Source organism: Leucopleurus acutus (genome assembly GCF_964270905.1).
Source record: "Leucopleurus acutus genome assembly, chromosome: 5".
Classification (NCBI taxonomy): domain Eukaryota; kingdom Metazoa; phylum Chordata; class Mammalia; order Artiodactyla; family Delphinidae; genus Leucopleurus; species Leucopleurus acutus.
The window spans coordinates 96,548,662-96,573,808 of NC_139147.1; the positions used below are offsets into that span (position 1 = coordinate 96,548,662).

Consider the following 25,147-nt stretch of genomic DNA (forward strand, 5'->3'; position numbering starts at 1 on the left):
GCCCTCCTTCTCAGATCCGAAGCTCAGCTTCTCTAATGAAAACTCTCCCATTCTGCTCTACCACATGAACACACACCTCTGAAGTGCCATGTTCATGGGAGCTTTGGGAAATGTTTTCCACAAATGTTTCATTTTTTTCCCTTTGTATAGCTTGTGAACATTTAACTTTACTTAAAGGTGACAATTTCAACCTCCGACATTAGAGAAGAGGTACATTTAAAAAGTATTTTTTTCTACTGCCTTTGAAAAGTACAGTTGCTCTCAGTGATATTGGTGGCGTCAGTATGAATCCATAGAAAAAGAAAACCTGTGTGTAAAGGTCTTAAAATGTATTGTTTAAAAGAAGTAATAAATGAATTTTAATTTGGAAAAAAATCTATATAAATTTAAAGCACTATTATGCTAACATGGTATAGTTTTAAATGTAAGAGTACAAAAAGTAAGTCCTTTTAGACCACCTATTTAAATTCACTCCAGTAATCTTAAGGATGGATAGTAGCCGTCTTATTGACTTGAAAGTTATACTTTAGGGACTATTATCAGTATTAAATCCTTGATTTTGTGGAGCTTTAATTGATGGAGGTGAAAAATTTGGGGTTTATAAGAGCGGTGGGGAATGGTAGTGAAATGAACATCAACATATTTTAGAAAAAGGAACTGTTTTAGTCTTGCCTCAAGCAAACCAGATGTATCCATTGCTTAAAATCTTTTAGAATGCTTATGTTAAAGCCATAATTTTGTTTTAGGTAGTACTAAATAATTACTTCAATAGTAAATAAGAGATGCACATAATCATTAAATTAACATGATAAATGAAGATAAAACACTGGCTGGGAGACTGGGGTTTTACTTCTAGTTGGTGAATTAGCTGTGTGACACCTTAGGCCCTTACGTAGCTTTTAACCTGTTTCCTCTTCTGAGTATACAGCATGGAGCCTGTACTACTCAAAATGTTGATTTTGTTTAAAATCATCTTTAAGCTATATAAAACTACGATTCTAGGCCACATAATGGGGTATTTTTTAAAGTTGCTCCTACTTAATTCTCTTTTATCTTAATTCTCTTAATTTCCTTTCTTAATGGTTCATTTCACACTTAAGAGCCTTTGCTAAAAGATAATTATTTATTAAGCATCCCTTTCCTGGGTCACCCACAGTCTTTGTTCTCCTAAGGATTAAGGTAGAGAATTCACACAGATGAGCAAATGAGGACGTTTTTCTAAACACCTCTTGCTAAACCACTGAACATATGAATACATCAGAACATTGTCATTCATTCATTTATCCATTCATTTAGCAAACCATTTGAACATTTACTGTGCAGTGTGTGGTATACTTAAGGAACTAGTAATAAGTAAACAAAATCCTCTCTTCCCCCCATTTTTGATTGTGGCTTGAACAAACATGGATGTAATTATTATTACTTAATGTACTGAGTGTAAAGTTGGAACTGAGAGGGAATTTTTATGCATTGGGTAAAGGATTAGGCTAGGTGATATCTAAGGGAGCTGAGTGAATCACATCATAATTCCTATAAAACATTTTGCATACTAATCCATATATCTGATTAGGTTACAAAATTAAAGGTACCTAATATTAGGATTTATATTTTGAAACTGTTGTGACAGCCCGTATTTCTCAGAATTATTTTGACACTTGAATCTATTCCAGAGGTGTTGCTATATGCAGGGTGTGTGACAGAACAATACAAAGAAGCTGGTGCTGATTTACTATACATTTTGAACTACACCCAGTATTGACAGTGCAGTAACTTTTGAAAACTGAAAAATCTCAGAAGAGCTTGCTGAACAGGTTTGGTTTTTATTTTGTTTTTGTCTTTTTAAAGCAAGAAAGATTACATAAAATTTTACTGTTATCACAAATATCTACCTTTTAGAAAGCACTCATATATTGCATAGTAAAAGGGTTTCCTTTAAAATGCAGAACCTGTAAGCAGTAAAACAGTTTTGTGCTTGGAGCTTGAATTTACAAGTATTTGGGGAGTAAATATAGAATGGGAGAATTGATTAACTGGGAAGAAGATCCCTTACCATCCGAGGATTCTGTGAATTACATTGTGATTTCCTTTTGACACAACTTTACATGTTAATATCACTTGATACTAACCTTCTCCATAAAGATACAAAATGAAAATATATTAAAAAGATCTTTTATGTATCATAGTCACAGCTTTTTAAAGCAGGAAAATGTCCAAATACGTGTTAGACTAGAATCTATAATAAAGTGTTTGTAAACAGGAACACTAACATCCAAGTGACCAGATAGTCTGGGTTTAAAAAAATTTTTCCATGGTACTGGTTAAAACTTTTAAAATATTTTAACTTATGTAATTTTTCAAATATTTTTGCTGTTAAAATATCTATTACATAAATACTTTTTGTATGTGTATTCTAAATTTTTTAAAAATCAGTGGGAGTGTGCAAAGATGGTATAATTTTGGACATCTAATTTCTAAGGCATTTAACTAGATTCCCAATCACCTCATTCAAAAGCTTGGTCTTTCTGTTTTTTCCATAGGAAAAAAAAAAGTCAAAGTAAGCTCCAAAAAACTCCTCTAAGTAAGGGGTGAGCTTGTGGTGTAGGTTGGAGTTGTAGACAGCAGTGTGCAGGATGGATACCGACACTGGTGTCAGGCATTTCAAGCCTCTTTGTTGAATTAGTGCTTTTTGTCTGCTTGCTTGTTGAAAACATTTTTTGCTGTTGACTTAACAAAGGCAAATTGTGATAAACTTTTAAAAATTTTTATTTTTGATGCCTTATGCACATGTTAACTGATTTTTTAATTCCTCCTTTTGCTTCCTCCCATTGTTCTAATTAAATAGGACTTTCATATTATTAAAACCTCAAACACTGACCCAACCAGGATGAACAAAGAATCACCAAGGGGAAAGAAAACATTTTTTTATCTTTACAAAAAACAAATGTTAAGATTATATATAGATGTATTCTTTATGTTGGATATTGTACTAGAGTCCTCCTTGCAGGGAATGAAATAGTTTTAGCACTCTTAGCATTAGCGGTCCTAGATTGGTGTCTATAGCTGCAGTTTTAAAATGTATAACCTGACAATGAAGTTAATTTTGCATTATGAGAGCACACCATGATCTATGTAAAAAGATTGTCCATTTGGTGTATTTTTTTAAAAAAGAGAAAGCACTTTCATATTAACAGTAGCATGTGTATGAATTTTAGATTTTCATATTTGTTGTGTCTGTATTCAGTGAAGTAAAATTGAACATTTCAAATGTTTGTTGATGGCAACATTAACTGTTAAATTAAAGCACCTTATACTCTGCTGCTTAAACTTGCTTGTAATTGCACCTTTGTTACCTGCACATTTTCACATAGAATATTGTTGTAACATTGCTTCATGTGGGTCTGGATGGAAGGTTAGTGGGCCTACAGGATCATTTATTTATATTGTTTATATTACAATAATATATTGTAGACCAGTTGTAAGTTCATTTCTTTACAAATAAAAGCCTCTTCCATTTGGCTGGTCAACTGAATAATTTCTTTTTTTCCTTTAAGCTTGTGAGGCACGGGGCATCTTCTAAGTAAACAAACAGCTTAGTGGGGCTTGAAATAGTTATACATTATCCAGGTTTAAAATCTGCAGAGAGGGTAAGTCTTTACTTATTAAGTAAAATATATTCTTAAGTATCTCAGTTCCACATATGGCCAATTAGAAAGCCACTACATTCAGAAGGAATGTAACACAGAGAAGTAGAGTAGGTTTGTACATTGACAAATTAGACGGTATCTGTGTAGCTTAACTCACAGAGTGATTTCAGATTTTTCTGCCGTTTAGATTGCTTCACTCCAGTAGTTCTCAACCGGGAACAGTTTTGCCCACTGAAGGGAGTACGGCAGTCTCCGGAGACGTTGTGATTGTAGTGACTGGGAAAGGAGGTTCTACTGGCACCTAGTGGATAGAAGGCAGAGATGCTGCCAGACGTGCTGCAGCACACAGCACAGCTCCCCCAACGAAGGGTTATCCAACAGAAAACGTCAGTAGTGCTGAGGGTGAGAAACCCTACCTTCACACCATGGTATGTCGCCCATGTGATTACGGGTTGTCATGCAAATATATGACAGATGATAAGTTACAACTGAAGATGGATCTGTTATGTCAGGGAAGAGGCCTAGTCACCACTCCCAGTTCTGTAAGGTGAGCAACCAAAACTTTTCTTTTAGGAATATTTGCACTAAGAACAGAGATATATTTTTTTAAGTTAGCTGAATTTATTTTTTTTTTCATTTACCATTTTAACCACTTTATTTTTTAAAAAGAATTTATTTATTTATTTATTGGCTGCGTTGGGTCTTCATTGCTGCACGTGGGTTTTCTCTCTAGCTGCGGCAAGCGGGGGCTACTCTTCATTGCGGTGCGTGGGCTTCTCATCGCGGTGGCTTCTCTTGCTGCGGAGCACGGGCTCTAGGCGCGCGGGCTTAAGTAGCTGCCTCACATGGGCTCAGTAGTTGAGGCACACGGGCCCTAGAGTGCACAGGCTGCAGTAGTTGCAGCCCACGGGCTCTAGGGTGCGCAGGCTTCGGTAGTTGTGGCTCGCGGGCTCTTGAGCGCAGGCTCGGTAGTTGTGGCGCACTGGCTTAGTTGCTCCGCGGCATGTAGGATCTTGCCGGACCAAGGCTCGAACCCGTGTCCCCTGCATTGGCAGGCGGATTCTTAACCACTGCGCCACCAGGGAAGTCCTAAAATTAGCTAAATTTAAATTGCACTAATCTTTTCCCCTTATGTTAAAGAATATTTACACCAAATTATTTAAAGAAAACAGTCTTGATTTTCTTGCTCTAAGTGTAATAAAAATGTTTATTTAAATCTGAAAAGTTGGCAGTGAATCGCAGATTTACCTAACAGTTTGTATCCAGTAGTTTTCTGGGTAACACAAATATCAGTATGGTCAACAGGTATAAATATTTCTTATTGGAAGTATTTTGTTAAAAAAAAAAAAAAATCACAATCCCAAAAAGACATATTCTGAAAAGGTATGAAAGTTTGGGATGTGGGGGAGAGCTTTCAGTTCAGTTCATTCTTTATATGTCCCAAGTCATCATTCTTTCCCATTTGTAAAATTATAATTCTTGTAGCTGTTAGTTTTAGTTTTAACATGGCAACATGTCAACAAATTATTACTGATATAGGCTTTTCAATCTGCTCAAGATTATGAATTGTAAGTGGAATGAAGCAGCATTTCCAGTTGACACATGGATCCACAGGTAATGCCATGTTTCTAAAATTAAGTTTGTGACAATTAAACCAAAAAACTGTAGCAATGAGAAAACTATTGACAAAGTACAACCACGGAATGTTCATCTCGATGTACGCTGGAATCTGTACTTTAAGTAAAAGGATAATGATTTGAAGTAGTACAAATGGTAACCAGGTACCAAGAAAACAGATAATCAACTTGGGCAAGAGTGTTTTTTTAGAGCTCACAGTATAACTACAGTGGGATGAAAAGGGAAAATATAGGACAGTCTCATTCATATAGGAAGTTATCCTAACAGCCTGTACCAAGGTAATAACTTCTGACCAAGAGGTTATAAAAGCCATAAATAAAATCATCACCATGGAAAATGACAGCCAGTAACTCTGAATGCTGATGTAGAAAGGACACTGATAAGAATAAGAATTCTGTACCTTCAGGCTTTGGTAGATAGCTGGATCTCCCAAAACATAAGTAAGGACTGAAATCCAAATTAAAATAACTGCAAAGAAATAAAATACTTTTTGACACTTAAATGGAAGCTTGGTGGCTTTACAGAAATTCAGGTAATAATCTATACAAGCTGTCAGAAAAACTGGATAATGCAAAAAGCCGTAAGTAAAAGAAATAATTTGAGTAAATAGGCAGATGTGGTATTTAGTAAACCTAATGCCTAAAAGTACAAAATCCCTGAAATAGGATATAATGGAAATATTCACCAAAAGTAGAAGATCAGTAAATGCTAGTGAAATGCAAAAATATTCCATAAAATTTTGATGGGTGTTTTTTCTTCTCATTCCTAGTGTGAGGATATTTAATAATATTTTCCCAAGTGTAATCAAGAATAACAGACAGTTACCATCTAGGGGCTGATTTGTTTGATGTAGCTGGTACTGAAAAGAGCAGTTCTCTGAAGTAAGAGCAGTCATTTTTTTTTTTCAGTTCAATTTCAAAGGCCTGCTGCTACAATAAAACAGTGCTTCACTTTATTTTCCATCCCTGCAAAGAAAAGTGAAAAGAAAACCTTGATGTTATCTTGATGCTATCACTGTTTTAAAACTTTACAAAGCAAGCACCTCATCTCAAAAATCTATTTTAATCCAATCATTTCCCCAAATAAACATATTTCTTGTACTTAGAATACAGAATATGATCAAGAAGAATTAATGTGTATACTCTCGTCATTCTTTGAGACCCAGATGGTCCAGAGCTCTCAGATCTATAACCAAACTGTTTTATATAAATTACTAACTTCTACAGAAGCACAGGTTTTAATAACTTGTTGAAAAAAGGTAGAAAAACACTTTTATCTACCAGAGCCAAAATATAGGCTTCATATAGCTGATTCACTTTGCTGTACAGCAGAAACTAACACAACATTATAAAGCAACTATACTCCAATAAAAATTAATTTAAAAAAATGACTGAAACACTCTTAGAAATACATCTACTGTAAATACAAGCCATGTTTTATGTCATCCAATTTTATAACTGAAGAACTGGGAACAATTCAGAAAAAAGGCATAGAAACTCTGTGTAGCTCTAGAAAGAGGATCTAGGATACCTGATTTTCACTCCCTTACTCTCCTAGAAAGAGAATAGTTCCTTGGAAATAAAAACTGAGATCCTTCTTTCCAAAAAACTGGAAGGTTCCTGCATTAAGTCATGACATAATCACGAGATCATTCTACTATTAACTATGTTGTGAATAAGATATCACATTGATGGTTTGAATTTTCTCCTTTGGGAAAAAAACATTTAGCAAGTTTGACTTCTAAAAATAAAATACATTCCAAGAAAATACAAATATATATATATATATATATATAATATATTATAGCTAATATATATAATATATTATAGATAATATATATTATAGATAATATATATAATATATATATATATACACACACATAGGCTTCAAATAGCAGCCTGATAGGAATACTCAGAACAATCCACTGATAGCTGTTGACTCAGTCCCACTCTGACACCAGACATTACCCGTTTTTGTCTTTCTGTCCGTGAAATTTAGATAATGCTTATGAGGCCCCTTTAGTATAGCTGGTTTCAGATCTTTTTAGCTGCAGGATCATCATTCAAATAAATCTCTGACGCTCAAAGATATAAAACAGACGGTTCAGCTGAAAATCATGAAAATATTGGTTGAGGAAAAAGATTCGTCAGGTGTAGCACCTGGAGAGATGAAAGAATACAGGGAAGCAGTAGGGATACCTGAGAACGTTAAGAATTCTAGGTAAGGGCAAAGGAACAGGAGCTGAGCTTGAGTGATAAATGCATTCAAAGCAGGAAAAAGATGATGAAAGGGAAAGTTCAAAGAGGAAGAAATCAGGAAAGGATGGAAGAAAAGAAGGGAAATTCAAGAAATTTAGCCTAAAAAAAAAGAAAAACCCACACAAATTTAGCCTTAAAAAAAAAAAACAAAACACAGTTGACCCAAAGTTGTTTCTGCAAGACTGTTCAACCAGTGTTTATAACAGCAAAACAAAACCCAAACAATAACAAAAAACCTACCCATGAATGTCAACAATTAGGGATGCATTAAAAGTGATACATCCTGGGCTTCCCTGGTGGTGCAGTGGTTGAGAGTCCACCTACCGATGCAGGGGACACGGGTTCGTACCCTGGTCCGGGAAGATCCCACATGCCGCGGAGCGGCTGGGCCCGTGAGCCATGGCCGCTGAGCCTGCGCGTCCGGAGCCTGTGCTCCGCAACGGGAGAGGCCACAACAGTGAGAGGCCCGCGTACAGCAAAAAAAAAAAAAAAAGTGATACATCCTTGGGGCTTCCCTGGTGGCGCAGTGGTTAAGAATCCGCCTGCCAATGCAGGAGACACGGGTTTGACCCCTGGTCCGGGAAGATCCCACATGCCGCGGAGCAACTAAGCCCGTGGACCACAGCTACTGAGCCTGCGTTCTAGAGCCTGTGAGCCACAACTACTGAGCCCATGTGCCACAACTACTGAAGCTGATGCTCCACAACAAGAGAAGCCACCACAGTGAGGAGCCCGCACACAACAACAAAGACCCAACACAGCCAAAAATTTAAAAAATTAAAATAAAAATAAAGTGATATATCCTTACGATGTACTATTATGCAGCCATTAAAAATGTTTCTCGGGGGCTTCCCTGGTGGCACAGTGGTTGAGAGTCCGCCTGCCAATGCAGGGGATACGGGTTCGAGCCCCGGTCTGGGAGGATCCCACATGCCACGGAGCAACTGGGCCCGTGAGCCACAACTACTGAGCCTGCGCGTCTGGAGCCTTTGCTCCGCAACGAGAGGCCGCAACAGTGAGAGGCCCGTGCACTGCGATGAAGAGTGGCCCCCGCTTGCCACAACTAGAGAAAGCCCTCGCACAGAAACGAAGACCCAACACAGCCAAAAATAAATAAATAAATTTATTAAAAAAAAAAAAAAAGTTTCTCGGGATAGGAAACTCTACCTTTTCTATACTTGTTAAATGTTGTTATGCCTTGTGGTTTTGTTACATGTTAAAAAAAAAAAACCATGATAAATTTCCACAGTATGTTTACTTAAGTGAAATGCAGGATAAAAAATTATGCAGCAACATGTCATCTAATTTTTTACAGATATTATACATGTATAGAAAGAGACTGAAAAGATACATATCAGGTTATTAATATGGTAGTATTATAGGTGTTTCTGATTTTCTCAAACTTTACAGAAAAAAAGTAAGGGAGTATCAAGTCTGAAAAGTAAAAAAAACAATTTGCCTACAGGTAACTGATGATTAATTTCAAGGAAGTAGTGAGGATACTGTCTGAGGGTAAAGAAAAGAGAGGGAGAGGGCCACCAGTTCTGTTGACAGAATGAACCCTAAGTTGACAAAGAGTCTTTCCTAGTTGAGAAGAGAATTCAACTCTCTTCAGCTAGGCCAACTTTTGAGCTTCTGTATTTGTCTTTTCATTGTCCAGTTTTAGCAAGAATATTGCTAAGTCGGTTTAGGCAGGATCTCTCACTCTCAATATCTGATCTCTCTTAATATCTGACCAGGTTCCTCATCCCCATCATCCTTTAGTTTAGCTGATGTCTAATCACCTTGACCTGCCTTCAGCAAGAATTCTGGTAGGTCAGTTTCACCAGAATCCCCTCTTAACCCCTGATGTTTCCTTGGTAACAGTCCATTCACTGACCTGACCCCCACCTTCCTCCTTGGGTATAAATTCCCCCTTTTCCTTGTTGTACTTGGAGTTGAGTCCAGTCTCTATACCCCCCCAACCCCAACTGCAAAATCCCATTATTGTGGTCCCCACACCTATTGCTGTCATCTTGAATAAAGTCTGCCTCATTGTTCTTTAACAAGGATCATAAATAATTTTGTCTTTAACATATTCTCATGGCCATCAATGTACCTTGTCATTAGCTAAGTTATTAAGACACACAAATAATGTATCTATTTACACACACATGTATATGTAAAGAGTTATAAAAAATCATCCAATACCTATTTTCATAACTATAGGTTATAAAAGAACAAATGAAACAAGTTCTTTTGTACGCTCAATTTTTTTCCTATACTCAAATATACTATATAGTTTAACTTTTCCCTCTCAGAAAAAGTTCCATTCCAGATTTGATATACAGGGGCACAGAATCATGGCTGCCACCTTGACAAACACTACTGGCCTTGGATAAGGAAACCTGGGTGGAATGGTTAAGACCGTATGAAATCCTTGTGCCAAGAAAAAAAACAGGCTTAGTTTTAAATAGCAAATGTTGGTTCAGAATGGGGGTGGGGAAGGGAAACAATGTGGGTTCATATTTATAAAGACCCACTTATTAAAAAAGCATGTTTAGGGCTTCCTTGGTGGCGCAGTGGTTGAGAGTCCGCCTGCCGATGCAGGGGACATGGGTTCGTGCCCCGGTCCGGGAAGATCCCACATGCCGTGGAGCGGCTGGGCCCGTGAGCCATGGCCGCTGAGCCTGCGCGTCTGGAGCCTGCGCTCTGCAACGGGAGAGGCCGCAGCAGTGAGAGGCCCGCATACCGGAAAAACAAAACAAAACAAAACAAAAAAAGCATGTTTAGGATAAAAGAAAGGATTATCAGTATAAAATGACTGTACCCTTTACAGTCCTATCCAAAATTAAAGCTAAGGAATCGTACTTAAGTAAGCAACATCCAAGGGATGTTTCCTCAGTTTCCATTTCACCACTGACTCTCCCAGGGGAGCTGATTGGAAGGCCAGGACAGCAGGCCTGTCCCTGCAGGAGGGAAGCAACCCTGAGTGTCTCCCAGGGGCCAAGGAAGCGGGTCGGGGGCAGAGGGTCAGCCACAGCCACCGAGGCACTAACCAAGAACCTCTTCAGAAGAAGATGGGGAGAAAGAAGACAACAAATCTGAAATGGAATATGCAAGAGAAACATAAAGCTGGAAGAAACTTCAGAGACAAGGCCTAGGGAAGATATGCAACTTGAGGCAATAAAAGGCAGTCAAAGGCACTGTATGGAAAAATGTATGTTGGAAAATGAGGTTTTGGTCATTTTACAATGGTTCCTGAACACCATAATCATGGAAACCAATGAAAACTTTCTTAGATGAAAATGTTAAACCCTACTTACTCCATAAACCACTGAAAGTATTCAAAATTCCACTATTTTGTTCTTTAAAAAAACCTCCCTGTAGAAGACAAAAAGCCTTTGATGGGCTACCCGTCCTCCAATTTTCCCTTGAAAAATGTTCACATTAACCTACTGGGATGCAAAGATTTATGAAGATATGATCCTTTTCCTGCATGATGTTTTAAACTACTTATGAATCAAGTCATGCTTCATATACAATTCAAGAAGTTAATGTGCAGGTCCTTTTCAGGGCATCTTTGGGCTTGCTGTGTGATCTGGCCAGTTTAGAAGTATTAGTAGGGCCTGAGGGAAACAAACTACGACTTCTTTTCACTGACCCAGTCTCTGCTTTTCCACTTATAACCCAATTAATTCTTAACAACACACCACACTTACTTTGCTTTCTCCAGTAGGTCTTTCTTAGCTGATCTTCCTATTTTACTTCAGTTTTACTGCCTTTAAGTATCTCACTTCTGGTTCCTGGCATACCAAAACGCCATGTGAATAAGCTCTGTGTGAAAGATAGAAAATAAAATAACCGTCATTAATAGCCACCTAAATAACTGGAATTCACTGTAACTGCCTCCAGATCTCTGCTTAGAGAAACTGTAACTATTTGTAGGATTACGGCAAGTTACTTCTTTTTTCCAGCAAAAGGAAGGAAAGGGATACTTAGATTAAAAGTCACCAAAGACCCTGAGATATGGGTGCAGATAACATGTTATCTGTTTATAGAAATACTGCCTACATTGCAGTTTTCACCCACAGGTTCAGAGTCTAAACTAGCAGCTCTCAAACTTTCATTTCAGGACCTTTTGACACTTGGTGCATGTTAACGTGAGTAATATTTTTTAAAGTGAAAAATCACTCTGTTTTCCCAAACAAAAAAATGGAGTGAGCAGAGTGGCACTGTTTCACATTTCGCAAATTACTGTAGTATCTGGCTCAACGGCAGACAGCTGGATTCTCATCTATAAAATCAGCTGTGATATCACACATGTAGCTTTTGGAAAATCCACTGTACATTCATGAGAGTTTGAGAGTAAAAAAGAGGTATATAACGTCATAGCATAATTACAATCAAATAGTTGTGTTATGCAATCATAGAAAAGTTTCCTAACAAAACCATCTGCATTAAACAATAGGATGGGAAGACGAGCACAGTTAACGTTCTGGTCTACTATTAGAAAATGGGATTAGCACTGTAGCTGGATTTGCTGAGCCTCACAAGTGAAGAAAGCCTCTGGGAGAAATAATGTATTGAGCCTTGTCCAGGGATTTTATGTACCTTTTATCTAACCTTAAAACAATCATGAAGGGTAGATATTATTTTTTTGCATGAGGAAATGCTCGGGGGTTAACAAGCTCATTTCCCTAGGATGTGTGACCGCTAAGCGTTGAAGCTTGAAGTTCAACCTCAGGTTTCATTTCAAAGCTCTTCAGTAAGACACAATTATGGCTCAACTCACAACTGGAAATGTAGAAAGGGATCCAATTTATGTATATGAAAGAGCTTTCCAAATAAGAGTGACTGTGTAGATTACTGGCACCCAAAGGATCCCATGAGAGCCCCTTCAGTGTTCTCTTCCCCTGCCACACGGAATAAACAGGATGTGTTCCAGACAGGACAGCTCAAGACAGTGGGACCTCTGTCAATCTGGGTCCTTGAGTGACTGTGTGGAGCAGTGGAGCAAAGCCCCAGGTGATTCAGAATGGATGTACAGTGTAAGCAGGAAATAAAGTTTGTTGTATCAAGCTGGAAGGGTTTTGTGATTATATGTTACGGCCTATCCTGATGCATAAAATTCCTTATAATTCTCTGTACCCTGAACATTTCTTTAAGAATTAGCATGTATTATTTATATTATCAGAATTTATAAATCTACAGTAGAAAAAAAGAACTTTGAAAAGCAGCAAAGCAAATATAAGAAAACCAGCAAAAGCAAAATTCAGTTTTAATTTCCACTACATTAATTGCTCTTGACTGTATCGTTCTGAGATTCTTATATTTGCCTGTATTGGAAAATAAGGTCTTGATTCAGTGACCTGAATTTCCGCCTTAAGAAAAAGAAGAGTAAGGGAATTCCCTCATAGTCCAGTGGTTATGACTCCACGCTTTCACTGCTGAGGGCCCGGGTTCAATACCTGTCAGGGAACTAAGATCCCACAAGCTGCGTGGTGCGGCCAAAAAGAAAAAGAAGAGTAAATTAAACCCTAAAGTAAGCTAAAGGAAGTAAGCTAAAGAACAGAAAACAATGAAATTTTAAAAACAAACAAAAATAACAAAAAAACACAATGAACCAAAAGCTGCTTCTTTCTAAAAACCAATAAAATTGTAAACCTCCAACCAAACTGAGAAAGAACTTACCAAAATTAGGAGAGAGAGGACCTCAGCACAGATCCTATAAACATTAAAAAGATAATAGGGGACTATTAAGAATAATTTTATTCCGGGACTTCCCTGGTGGTACAGTGGTTAAGAATCCGCCTGCCAATGCAAGGGACACGGGTTCGGGCCCTGGTCCGGGAAGATCCCACATGCCGTGGAGCAACTAAGCCCGTGCACCACAACTACTGAGCCTGTGCTCTAGAGCCCGTGAGCCACAACTACTGAGCCCCCATGCCACAACTACTGAAGCCCGTGCGCCTGTTACAGCCCGTGCTCTGCAACAAGAGAAGCCACTGCAATGAGAAGCCCCCGCTCGCTCCAACTAGAGAAAGCCCACCCGCAGCAACAAAGACCCAATGCAGCCAAAAATAAATATTTTTTAAAAAGAATAATTCTATTCCAATAAATGAGACAACTGTGATGACCCACAAATTTCTGGAAAGACATGGACTACCAAAACTCAAACAAAAAGATCCCTATTGAAGAAATTGATTTTGTACTTAAAAACCTTCCCACAAAGAAAATTCTAGGCTCAGATGTCTTCACTGATGTATTCTGCCAAACATTTAAGGAAGAAATACCAAGCTTAAAGAGAACAGAAGAGAGAAACACATTCCAACTCATTTTACAAGACCAGAATTACCCTTATAACAAAACCAAAGACACTTCAAGAAAACTAAATTACAAAGCATCATCCCTTAAGAATATAGAGGCAAAAATCCTTAACGAAAAAATTAATTCATTAATATATGAAAATAATAATATAATCTAATACACCACCGTTTATGCAATCTTGGTTTAACATTAGAAAATCAATGTACTTCATCATGTTAACAGAATAAAGGAGAAAAACTATATGATCATCTGAACAGATGTAGAAAAAGCATTTAACAAAATCCAACATGATAAAAACTCTCATGAAAACAAATAATAGAAGGGAACTTCCCAACCATCTATGAAAAACCCACATCTAAGCTCAAATGATGAAAGAGTGGGCTTTTTCCTCCTAAAATCAGGAACAATGCAAGGATGTCCACCCTACAACCCTCCTCAACATTTTATTAGAGGTCCTAGCCAGTGCGGTAAGTCATTAACAAGAAATAAAAGGCATGTAGACTGTAAAGAAAGAAGTAAAGCTGTCTTTAATCATGGGTGACATGATCATGTACTTAGAAAGTCTGAAACAAGAGCTACAAAAGGTAACGAATTTAGCAAGGTTGCGGGTTAATTTTTTTAAAATTGTATTTCTATATACCAGTGATAAATAATTGGAAAATGAAATAACATTTGCCATAGCATCAAAACTATGGAACATTTAGGGATAAATTTGCCAAAGCACAGGCAAGCACAGTATTCTGAATATTTTAAACATTGCAGAAATGGCACATGTGTTTGCTTTTGTGTAATTCGTGGACAAAGACTTACAGACAGATGCAAAAATAAATCCTCCTTTGTAACCCAGAGCTCATTCTTCAGTATGAGTTTTGATACAGAAGAAGGAACATGATACTTAAAACAGGTTCAAGTGATGGGGGTATTTACAAACATAAAGGTTGCTTCCAGGATTATAAAATTGATAATTTAAAAGCATAAGATATAAGGGAAATTATCAGCTATACTGATTTAGTACTCTAATTTTAATGTTGACATGAAACAAAGATGGCTTCTTTTTTAAGGCTTGTATCTTGAGAACACAGTGTCTGGACTTTAAAAAGGTACTGGCATAAAGGAAACACTCCCATTTACCACTGCAACAAAAAGAATAAAATACCTAGGAATAAACCTACCTAAGGAGACAAAAGACCTGTATGTAGAAAACTATAAGACACTGATGAAAGAAATTAAAGATGATACAAACAGATAGAGAGATATACCATGTTCTTGGATTGGACGAATCAACATTGTGAAAACGACTATACTACCCAGAGAAATCTACAGATTCAATGCAATCCCTATCAAACTACCGATGGCATTTCTCACAGAACTAGAACAAAAAATTTCACAATTTGTATGGAAACACAAAAGACCCCGAATAGCCAAAGCAATCTTAAGAAAGAAAAACAAACCTGGAGGAATCAGGCTCCCTGACTTCAGACTATACTGCAAAGCTACAGTAATCAAGACAGTATGGTACTGGCACAAAAACAGAAATATAGATCAATGGAACAGGATAGAAAGCCCAGAGATAAACCCATGCACCTATGGTCACCTTATCTTTGATAAAGGAGGCAAGAATATACAATGGAGAAAAGATAGCCTCTTCGATAAATGGTGCTGGGAAAACTGGACAACTACATGTAAAAGAATGAAATTGGAAAACTCCCTAACACCATACACAAAAATAAACTCAAAATGGATTAAAGACCTAAATGTAAGGCCAGAAACTATCAAACTCTTAGAGGAAAACAGGCAGAACACTCTATGACATAAATCACAGCAAGATCCTTTTTGACCCACCTCCTAGAGAAATGGAAATAAAAACAAAAATAAACAAATGGGACCTAATGAAACTTAAAAGCTTTTGCACAGCAAAGGAAACCATAAACAAGATGAAAAGACAACCCTCAGAATGGGAGAAAATATTTGCAAACGAAGCAACTGAGAAAGGATTAATCTCCAAAATATACAAGCAGCTCATGCAGCTCAATATCAAAAAAGCAAACAACCCAATCCAAAACTGGGCAGAAGACCTACATAGACATTTCTCCAAAGAAGATATACAGATTGCTAACAAACACATGAAAGGATGCTCAATATCACTAATCATTAGAGAAATACAAATCAAAACTACAGTGAGGTATCACCTCACACCGGTCACAATGGCCATCGTCAAAAAATCTACAAACAATAAATGCTGGAGAGGGTGTGGAGAAAAGGGAATCCTCCTACACTGTTGGTGGGAATGTAAATTGATACAGCCACTGTGGAGAACAGTATGGAGGTTCCTTAAAAAACTAAAAATAGAACTACCATACGACCCAGCAATCCCACTACCAGGCATATACCCTGAGAAAACCATAATTCAGAAAGAGTCATGTACCACAATGTTCATTGCAGCACTATTTACAATAGCCAGGACATGGAAGCAACCTAAGTGTCCATCAACAGATGAATGGATAAGGAAGATGTGGCACATATATACAATGGAATATTACTCAGCCATAAAGAGAAACAAAATTGAGTTATTTGTAGTGAGGTAGATGGACCCAGAGTCTGTCATACAGAGTGAAGTAAGTTAGAAAGAGAAAAACAAATACCATATGTTAACACATATATATGGAATCTAAAAGGAAAAAAAAAAGGTTCTGAAGAACTAGGGGCAGGACAGGAATAAACACGCAGATGTAGAGAATGGACTTGAGGACACGGAGAGGCAGAAGGGTAAGCTGGGACAAAGTGAGAGTGGCATGGACATATATACACTACTAAATGTAAGATAGCTAGTGGGAAGCAGCCGCATGGCACAGGGAGATCAGCTCGGTGTTTTGTGTCCACCTAGAGGGGTGGGATAGGGAGGGTGGGAGGGAGAGGCAAGAGAAATGGGGATATACGTATATGTATAGCTGATTCACTTTGTTATACAGCAGAAACTAACACACCATTGTAAAGCAATTATACTCCAATAAAGATGTTAAAAAAAAAAAAAAGGTAGTGGCATAGCCCAATGATGTGTACTGTTCTAGGGTGTGATAGCTTAGCAGTAATCTGATTTCAACTTAATGCATGTTTAGAGGGTGTCTAAAATTCAGAACCAGTCAGAGCCATCTCCTCTGACCTTAAACATGGTCCTCAAGTAAATTGCTTGAGGAAATTGGATCCCAAAGATTACAGATGGGGAATTTTTAAAGTGTGTCCATATTCTATGGGAGATCAAAGAAGGTGACCTAGAAGAATTGTGGACTGACTGACATGACAACTGTGGACTGAGCAAAAGTTCTTTTTGAAAGGGCTATCTTATCTTGAAGATTATGACTCAAACCTTGGAGGAACTAAGTGACTGGCAGTGGAAGGAATCAGAACATGTGAAATTCCTTCAGAATGTATTGACCTAAATAATTTTGCCTGTTTAATACAATTTAAAAAAAAATCCTTTACACTTACAAATAAATAAATAAAATATTTAATAAAACAGAAATTAAAGAAGATCTAAATCCATGGAGACATATATGATGGATTGTTAAGACGCAGCCAGTTTTTTTGTTGAAATTGGCAAGCTGATTGTACAATTTATATGGAAATGTAAAGAACCCAGCAGAGCCAAAATAATTTTTAAGAGCAACAAAGTTGGTGAACTTACACTACCTGATTTTAAGACTTGCTATAAAGGTATAGAAATAAAGAGGGGGTATTAGCATAAGGATAGTCCTATAAATCAATCAAACAGAAGAGAATCCAGAAGTAGACCCACATATTTATGGTCAATTGATTCTCAACAAAAGTACAAGGTAATTAATGGGGGAAAGGATAGTCTTTTCTAAAAATGGTGCTGGAAACCATACATCCATATGGGAAAAATTAACCTTAACCCTTACCTCACATCATACACAAAGTAAACTCAAAATGGATCATAAGGCTACATGTAAAAGTGAAACTGAAATTTTTAGAAGAAAACAGGAGAAAATCGTTGTGGTCCTAGGTAGATGTATTAGTTCCCTAGGGCTGCCATAACAAATTACCACCGGGTAGTCAAAAGAAAAGAAATTAATTTTCTCACAGTTCTGGAGCCCAGAAATCTGAAATCAAGGTCTCAACAGAGCCATGCTCCCTTTGAAGGCTCTAGAGGAGTATCCTTCCTTGCTTTTTCCAGCTTCTGGAGGCTCCTGGCATTCCTTGGCTTGTGACAGCATAACACCTATCTCTGCCTCCATCTTTACATAGCCATATATTGCCAAATTCTCCTCCATAGGGACTGCTGACCATTCTTGAATGATGGTTTAACTAGTATTAAATTCTAAGTTGAAGGTATGTACTCTTTTGTATTCTAAATGTTATTGTTAATGAGAAATCTGTTGTCAACTGCTGTTTCTTAGAGGTATGGCAGAAACGGTTAGTGGTTTTCAAAACCTGTGCTCTCTTCTCTTCCTGAAGCCCACAGGGGACCTATATTTCCCAGTCTCCCTTGCAGTGAGGTATGGTCACATGACTGACTTCTAGCCAATGGGATGTGAGCAGACATGATAGTAGCCCTTTCTGGGCAAAGCTCATTCTGCCTTCCTACGGGCAACCAGAGCAACTCTGCAGGACACATGGTGAAGGCAGCCAGGCTACCATCAGCCAGGTCCCTGAGTATAGAGGGACCCCCAGTGACCTGAAATATCCGCCCAGGACTGTTATATGACAGCAATAAACTTGTACTGAATTTGAGCCACTGTATTTTTTACCTATTTTTACAGCATTTTAGCCTATCCTACTTAATACAAAATACTTCTAATTGCTTCTTTTTCATATCCCTCCCATCTTGCTGAATTTATGTTTCTGCTTCTCTTTCAAAATTTTTATCCACTGTAAGCCTTCACTGTATGTTTTGCCTACTTCTCAGCCTCCTAAAAGTATCCTTAGCCAGAGCACTGACTTACGAGATGTGGTACTGTGCACATACTCGTATTATAGTCATTGATGGCTCAACTACCTTGTGATTCATCACGGCCCAGGGGCTTGTTCTGCGAGACTAGGCACAAAGCCAATCATTCCCCAATCTGAACTTCCTGCTTACAAAATTAGCCTTCATTTGACATTGTCCAGTTTGTTAAGTACCTAATTTATCCAGGTTATTTTGACTTCTGTTTCCAGTATTCTGGCACACAAATATATACACAATACATCAGTAGTCATAAAGTTTATTTAATGGGACTGGGTCCCAGACTGACCTCTGAAGGGTTAACTGGTAAGCGCTATCCTGCACCAGCACCATATCCTTGATGTCTCTGACCTTCCCACCATCTGACTGGTATCATATAAGCTAAACTATGTTTCCCTGGGTTGTTGCTGATTATGTTACTCATAATTAAATCAACAGCATGAGAAAGTCAAGACATATGTGCCCTGCTTCCTCCAGATCCTTACTATGTTCTTGAAAAAATTAGGTTACATTGATGAGATTTGGTTTTCCATACAGCTATCATTAATTTTTACCCAATGCCCTAGGTTCACTTATAAATTAATATTCTGGTGATGTATATTTTCACATATCCCTCCCTCACAGTGTGACTGTGTCTTATTTATTGCAAATTCCACACATATATATTCATCTCTTCATCATTTTGGTGTGAACACACAAATTAATACAAGTACAGTGTTCAGAATTAAGGAGAAGGGAGTTCCATACCTTGTATTAATTGCTTTTGCCACCAAATTTTAAGAAAGATAGCAATAAATAGGAATATACCTAAAGAAGTCAACACATAGGGGAAAGGGATTCACAAGAGTAATAGTTAAAGGGTTACCAGATTGGGAATTCTTCAAAAGGAGGACATGTTAGTTTGGGAGCTAGTGTTTGCACCACCACCAGAAATGTCCAAATACATATGGGACAACTGCTTAGTAAACATGTTTATAGAGGTTTAGTCCTCAAAGGACATTTGAACTAGAGACTGCTTCCTAGTTCTCAATGATTATCATCAACTTTAGTCCTGCTCTCAAGCAAAGGAAGGGGTTTAAGCATACAGTGATCTGGAAAGTACCAATCAGAAACCCCTGCTCAATGAGACCTCACTGGCAGTCCCAAGCTACTGAACATGGCTCCTGGGATGACTCAACAATCAGAGAGATGACGACACTGCTCAAGTTCAGTTGTCCATAGTTTCTAAAACTATGGGTCTGTCGGTCATTACTGAGAAAGTGAACCAGGCCAATCACCTAAGGGAGATCCTTTTTTCAACTTCACACAACCTGGGATAGCCTCCCCAATCAACCAGGGTCAAGCTGTCCTATAAGTCATCGACAACAGCATCCCAGACCTATGCCAGCTTACACTACTACCATAAACACCCACCTGTTTTTTCCATTCTCTCAGGATGCAGAAAATATAACATACACATCTCCTTATATTGATTAATTTCATTATTTTTATTATAGTTGATTTACAATATTATATTGGTTTCAGGTGTATGGCACAGTGCTTCAGTATTTTTAGATTATTCTCCATTAAAAGTTATTACAAGACAATGGCTATAATTCCCAGTGCTATCAATATATCCTTGTTGCTTATCTATTTTATACATAGTAGTTTGTGTCTCTTAATCCCATACCCCTATCTTGCCCCTCCCTCCTTCCCTCTCCCTACTGGTAACCACTAGTTTGTTTTTTTAATCTGTGAATATGTTTCTGTTTTGGTGTATACATTTGTTTGTTTTATTTTTTAGATTCCACATATACATCATATCATATAGTATTTGTCTTTCTCTGACTTATTTCACTAAGCACCTTATTTCACTAGGTCCATCCACATTGCTACAAATGGCAGAATTTCATTCTTTTATATGGCTGAGTAATATTCCATTGTATACATAGACCATATCTTCTTTATCCATTCATCTGCTGATGGATACTTGGGTTGCTTCCATATCTTGGCTATTGTAAATAGTGCTGCTATGAACACTGGGTTGCATGTATCTTTTTGAATTCATGTTTTTGTTTTTTTTCAGATATAAACCCAGGAGTGGAAATGCTGGATCATATGGTAGTTCTACTTTTAGTTTTTTGAGGAACCTCCATACTTTTCTTCATAGTGGTGGCACCAATTTACATTCCCACTAAAAGTGTACAAGGGTTCCCTTTTCTCCACACCCTTGCCAACATTTGTTATTTGTGTTCTTTTTGACGATAGCCATTCTGCCAGGTGTGAGGTGATATCTCATTGTGGTTTTGATTTGCATTTCTGTAAAAACTAGTGATGTTGAGCCATCTGTATGTCTTCTTTGGAAAAATTTCTATTCAAGTGTTCTGCCCATTTTTGATTGGGTTTGATTGTTTGTTTTTGGATATTAAGTTGTATGAGCTCTTTATTTTGGATATTAACCCCTTGTCAGCCATATCATTTGCAAATACTTTCTCCCATTCAGTAAGTTGTCTTTTTGTTTTGTGGATGGTTTCCTTTGCTGTGCAAAAGTTTTTAGGTTTAATTAGGCCCCATTTGTTTATTTCTGCTTTTATCCCTTTGCCTTAGGAGACAGGTCCAAAAAAAGTATTTCTACAGTTTATATCAAAGAATGTTCTGCCAATGTTCTCTTCTAGGAGTTTTACGGTTTCAGGTCTTACATTTAGGTCTTTAATCCATTTTAAGTTTACTTTTGTATATGGTGAGAGGAAATATTCTAATCTCATTGTTTTACATGTAGCTGTCCAGTTTTCCCAGCACCACTTATTGAAGAGACTGTCTTTTCTCCATTGTATATTCTTGCCTACTTTGTCATAGATTAATTGACCATAGGTGTGTGGGTTTATTTCTGGGCTTTCTATTCTGTTCCACTAATCTATGTGTCTGTTTTTGTGCCAGTACCATGCTGTTTTGATTACTGTAACTTTGTAGTATAGTCTGAAATCTGGGAGGGTGATAGCTCCACCCCAAATCATCTGAAATTCCTTTTAAGTCATTGATTTCTCCAGTGTTTAGACCAAGGACCATAGACTTCTTAGTCCCCCAGGATTTTCAGGTCAATGAAGAATTGGGACATAGGCAACAAGTATACAGATTTTTTTGAGAATTTCTTTTTTGAGAAATATTACTGGACACTTAAATGGAAGGACTTTGTCATATCCATAAGTTAGGTCTCCCAAGCTCAGAAAGTAGGAAGTAAGACCTTTTAAGGTCAAAATCTTATTGTGTACAGTTCTGTTATTTTCATACTGATTTTTTTAGGCATGAGACGAACAGCAGAAGTTTCAGAGATTAAGAGAAGTTTTGGGGGACAGGTAGGCCCCTTAAGTCAAATAATTCTACCTAAATATATATGGTGCTTTTTAGTTTATAAAGTATTTTATGGAGATGATCAGATTCAAACCATCTAAATCATGCTCCTGAACCTACATTCAATGAATAATGCCAAGATGTTCGAGTGTCAGAAGTAGTAACAGTGGTCTTTTCCCTAATTTGACATAATGAAAAAGTGCCAAAAGATGAAAAAGAGACACATTCACATGAACAGAATAAAGGAAAACAAACGATATGATCATCTTGAGAAATGCAGAAAAAAGTTTTTGACAAAATTCAACATCCATTCATGATAAAAACCTCTCAGCAAAGTAGGAATCGAGGGAAATTTCCTCAACCTGATAAAGGACATCTATAAAAAAATCTACAGCTATCATCATACTTAACTGTGAAAAACTGACCACTTTTCCCTTAAAGGAACAAGGCAAGGAAAAAAAAAGGCATAGAGATTAGAAAGAATAAAGTAAAACTCTGTGCAGATGATGTTTATACATACAGAAAATGCTAAGGCATCTACCCAAAATTTACTGGAGTTACTAAGTTACTTTACTAAGGTTGCAGATCAATTTTTAAAATTGTATATATATATATATATATATATATATACACACACACACACACATATATGTATGTGTGTATATATATATATATATAGCATATATATAAAACAAAATTTGAAAATGTAAAAATTGCCATTTACAGTAGACTTTAAAATGTAAAATACATAGGAATAAATCTTTTAAAATGTGTACAAATCATCAGGGACTTCCCTGGTGGTCCAGTGGGTAAGACTCTGCACTTCCAATGCAGGGGGCCCGGGTTCAATCTCTGGTCAGGGAACTAGATCCCACATTCATGCTGCAACTAAGAAGCCTGCATGCCGCAACTAAGAGTCCGCATGCTGCAACTAAGAGTCCACACGCCACAACTAAGACCTGGAGCAGCCAAAATAAGTAAGTAAATAATTTTTTTAAAAAAATGTACAAATCATCAATGCTAAAAGCTATAAAACACTGCTGAGAAGACAACAACAACACTGCTGAGAGAAACTAAAGACCTAAATAAATGGCAAGATATACCATGTCTATGGAAGATTAATATTGTTAAGATGACAATGCTCTCTAGATTGGTAGATTCAATGCTGTCCTGATCAAAATCCAACCAGGCTTTTTGGTAGAAACTGACAAGTTGATTCTAAAGTGTACATGAAAAATGCAAAAGATTCACTTTGCCGTACAGGAGAAACTAACACAACATTGTAAAGCAACTATACTCCAATAAAAGTTAATTTAAAAAAAAGAAAGAAAATGCAAAGGGCCAGAATAGTTGAAAATTTTTGAAAAAGAACAAAGTTGAAGGGCTTACACTACCTGATTTCAAGACTGATACACTACCGAACTGAAGATAGTGTGGTACTAGCTTGAGAACAGACAAACAGATAGAACAGAGTAGAGAGTTCCCACAGTCCACTTGATTTACAAGAAAGTACCAAGGCAATTCAATGGAGGAAAGGAAAGTCTTTTCAATAAATGGTGCTGCACTAAATGGATAACTGTATGAAAAAGAAGGAGCTCAATCCCATCTCACACCATACTCACAAATTAATTCAGGACTGATCACAGGCCTAAATGTAAAAGCTAAGACTAAAGCATTTAGAAAGAAGAAAATCTTGCAGCCCTGGGGGTAGGTAGAGAATTATTAAGCAAAACACAAAAGCACCAACCATAAAAGAAAAAATTATAAAGTAGACTCATTAAAATTAAAATCTTTTGCTTATAAGAAAATGAAAAAGCAAGAGATATACTGGGGGAAAATATTCACTACACATATATCTAACAAATGATTTGTGCTCAGACTACCAGACTATCTATCTATCTATCTACCTACTTAACTACCTTCCTACCTATCTATCTATAATGCCTACAGATCAACAGTAAAAGGACAAACAACTCAGGGCTTGCCTGGTGGCGCTGTGGTTGAGAGTCCGCCTGCCGATGCAGGGGACACGGGTTCGTGCCTCGGTCCGGGAAAATCCCACATGCCGCGGAGCGGCTGGGCCCGTGAGCCATGGCTGCTGAGCCTGCTGAGCCTGCGTGTCCGGAGACTGTGCTCCGCAACAGGAGAGGCCACAACAGTGAGAGGCCCGTGTACCGCAAAAAAAAAAAAAAAGACAACTCAAAACAAAAATGGGCAATATACTTGAAAAGACAGTTCAAAAGGAAAATGAACATATGGTCAACAGCATGTGAAAAGGTGCTCAACATCATTAGTCATCAGGAAAAAGCTAATTAAAAGCACATAGCCATACAGCTTCACATCCATCAGGATGGCTACAAGTAAAAAGACCAATACTAAGTATTGGGAAAGACATAGGAGTATAAAATGGTACAACCCCTTGGAAAAGTCTGGCATTTAAACATACATCTATCCTATGATCCAGTACTTCCACTCCTAGGTATTTATGCAGGAGAAATTAAAATACATGTCCACAAAAAGACCTGTATGATAACACCAAATGCTAGTGAGCTTGTGGAACAACAGGAACTCTCACTGCTAGTGGAAATACAAAATGGTACAGCCACTTGGGAAGACAGTTTAGATTGGCGGTTTCTTACAAAATTAAACATATTCTTATCATACGATCCAGCAATCACCCTCCTTGGTATTTACGCATAGGAGTTTAAAACTTATATCCACACAAAAACCTATACACAAGTCTTTATAACAGCTTTATTGATAATTGCCAAAAGTTGGAAGCAACCAAGATGTCCTTCAGAAAGTGACTGGATAAACTGTGATTACTTAGCATTAAAGGAAAAAAAAAGCTATCAAGCCATGAAAAGACATGGAGGAACCCTAAAAAATGCATTTACTAGGTGAAAGAAGCCAATCTGAAAAAGCTATATACTGTATGATCCAACTATATGACACTCTGGAAAAGGCAAAACTATGGAAACAGTAAAAAGATGAGTAGTTGCCAAGGG

The 25,147-nt window shown here is 37.4% G+C and overlaps 1 protein-coding gene across 5 annotated transcripts in view; it reads right to left on the reverse strand.

Annotated features, from left to right (window-relative positions):
• Positions 1-4,985: 4,985 nt before the first annotated feature.
• GPR160 (G protein-coupled receptor 160) overlaps positions 4,986-25,147 on the reverse strand; it is a 30,763-nt gene continuing 10,601 nt past the window's right edge. For 4 of the 5 annotated variants that reach the window (XM_082840063.1, XM_082840065.1, XM_082840067.1 and 1 more), the window contains 2 exons: positions 11,242-11,356; positions 4,986-6,247 (listed from right to left, as the gene is read on the reverse strand). In XM_082840063.1, coding sequence (XP_082696189.1) covers positions 5,161-6,177 — 1,017 coding nt within the window. In that variant the 5' untranslated portion in view covers positions 6,178-6,247; positions 11,242-11,356 and the 3' untranslated portion in view covers positions 4,986-5,160. Of the gene's footprint in view, positions 6,248-11,241; positions 11,357-13,213; positions 13,248-25,147 lie in introns of all 5 variants that reach the window. The other variant, XM_082840066.1, reaches the window with a different exon arrangement.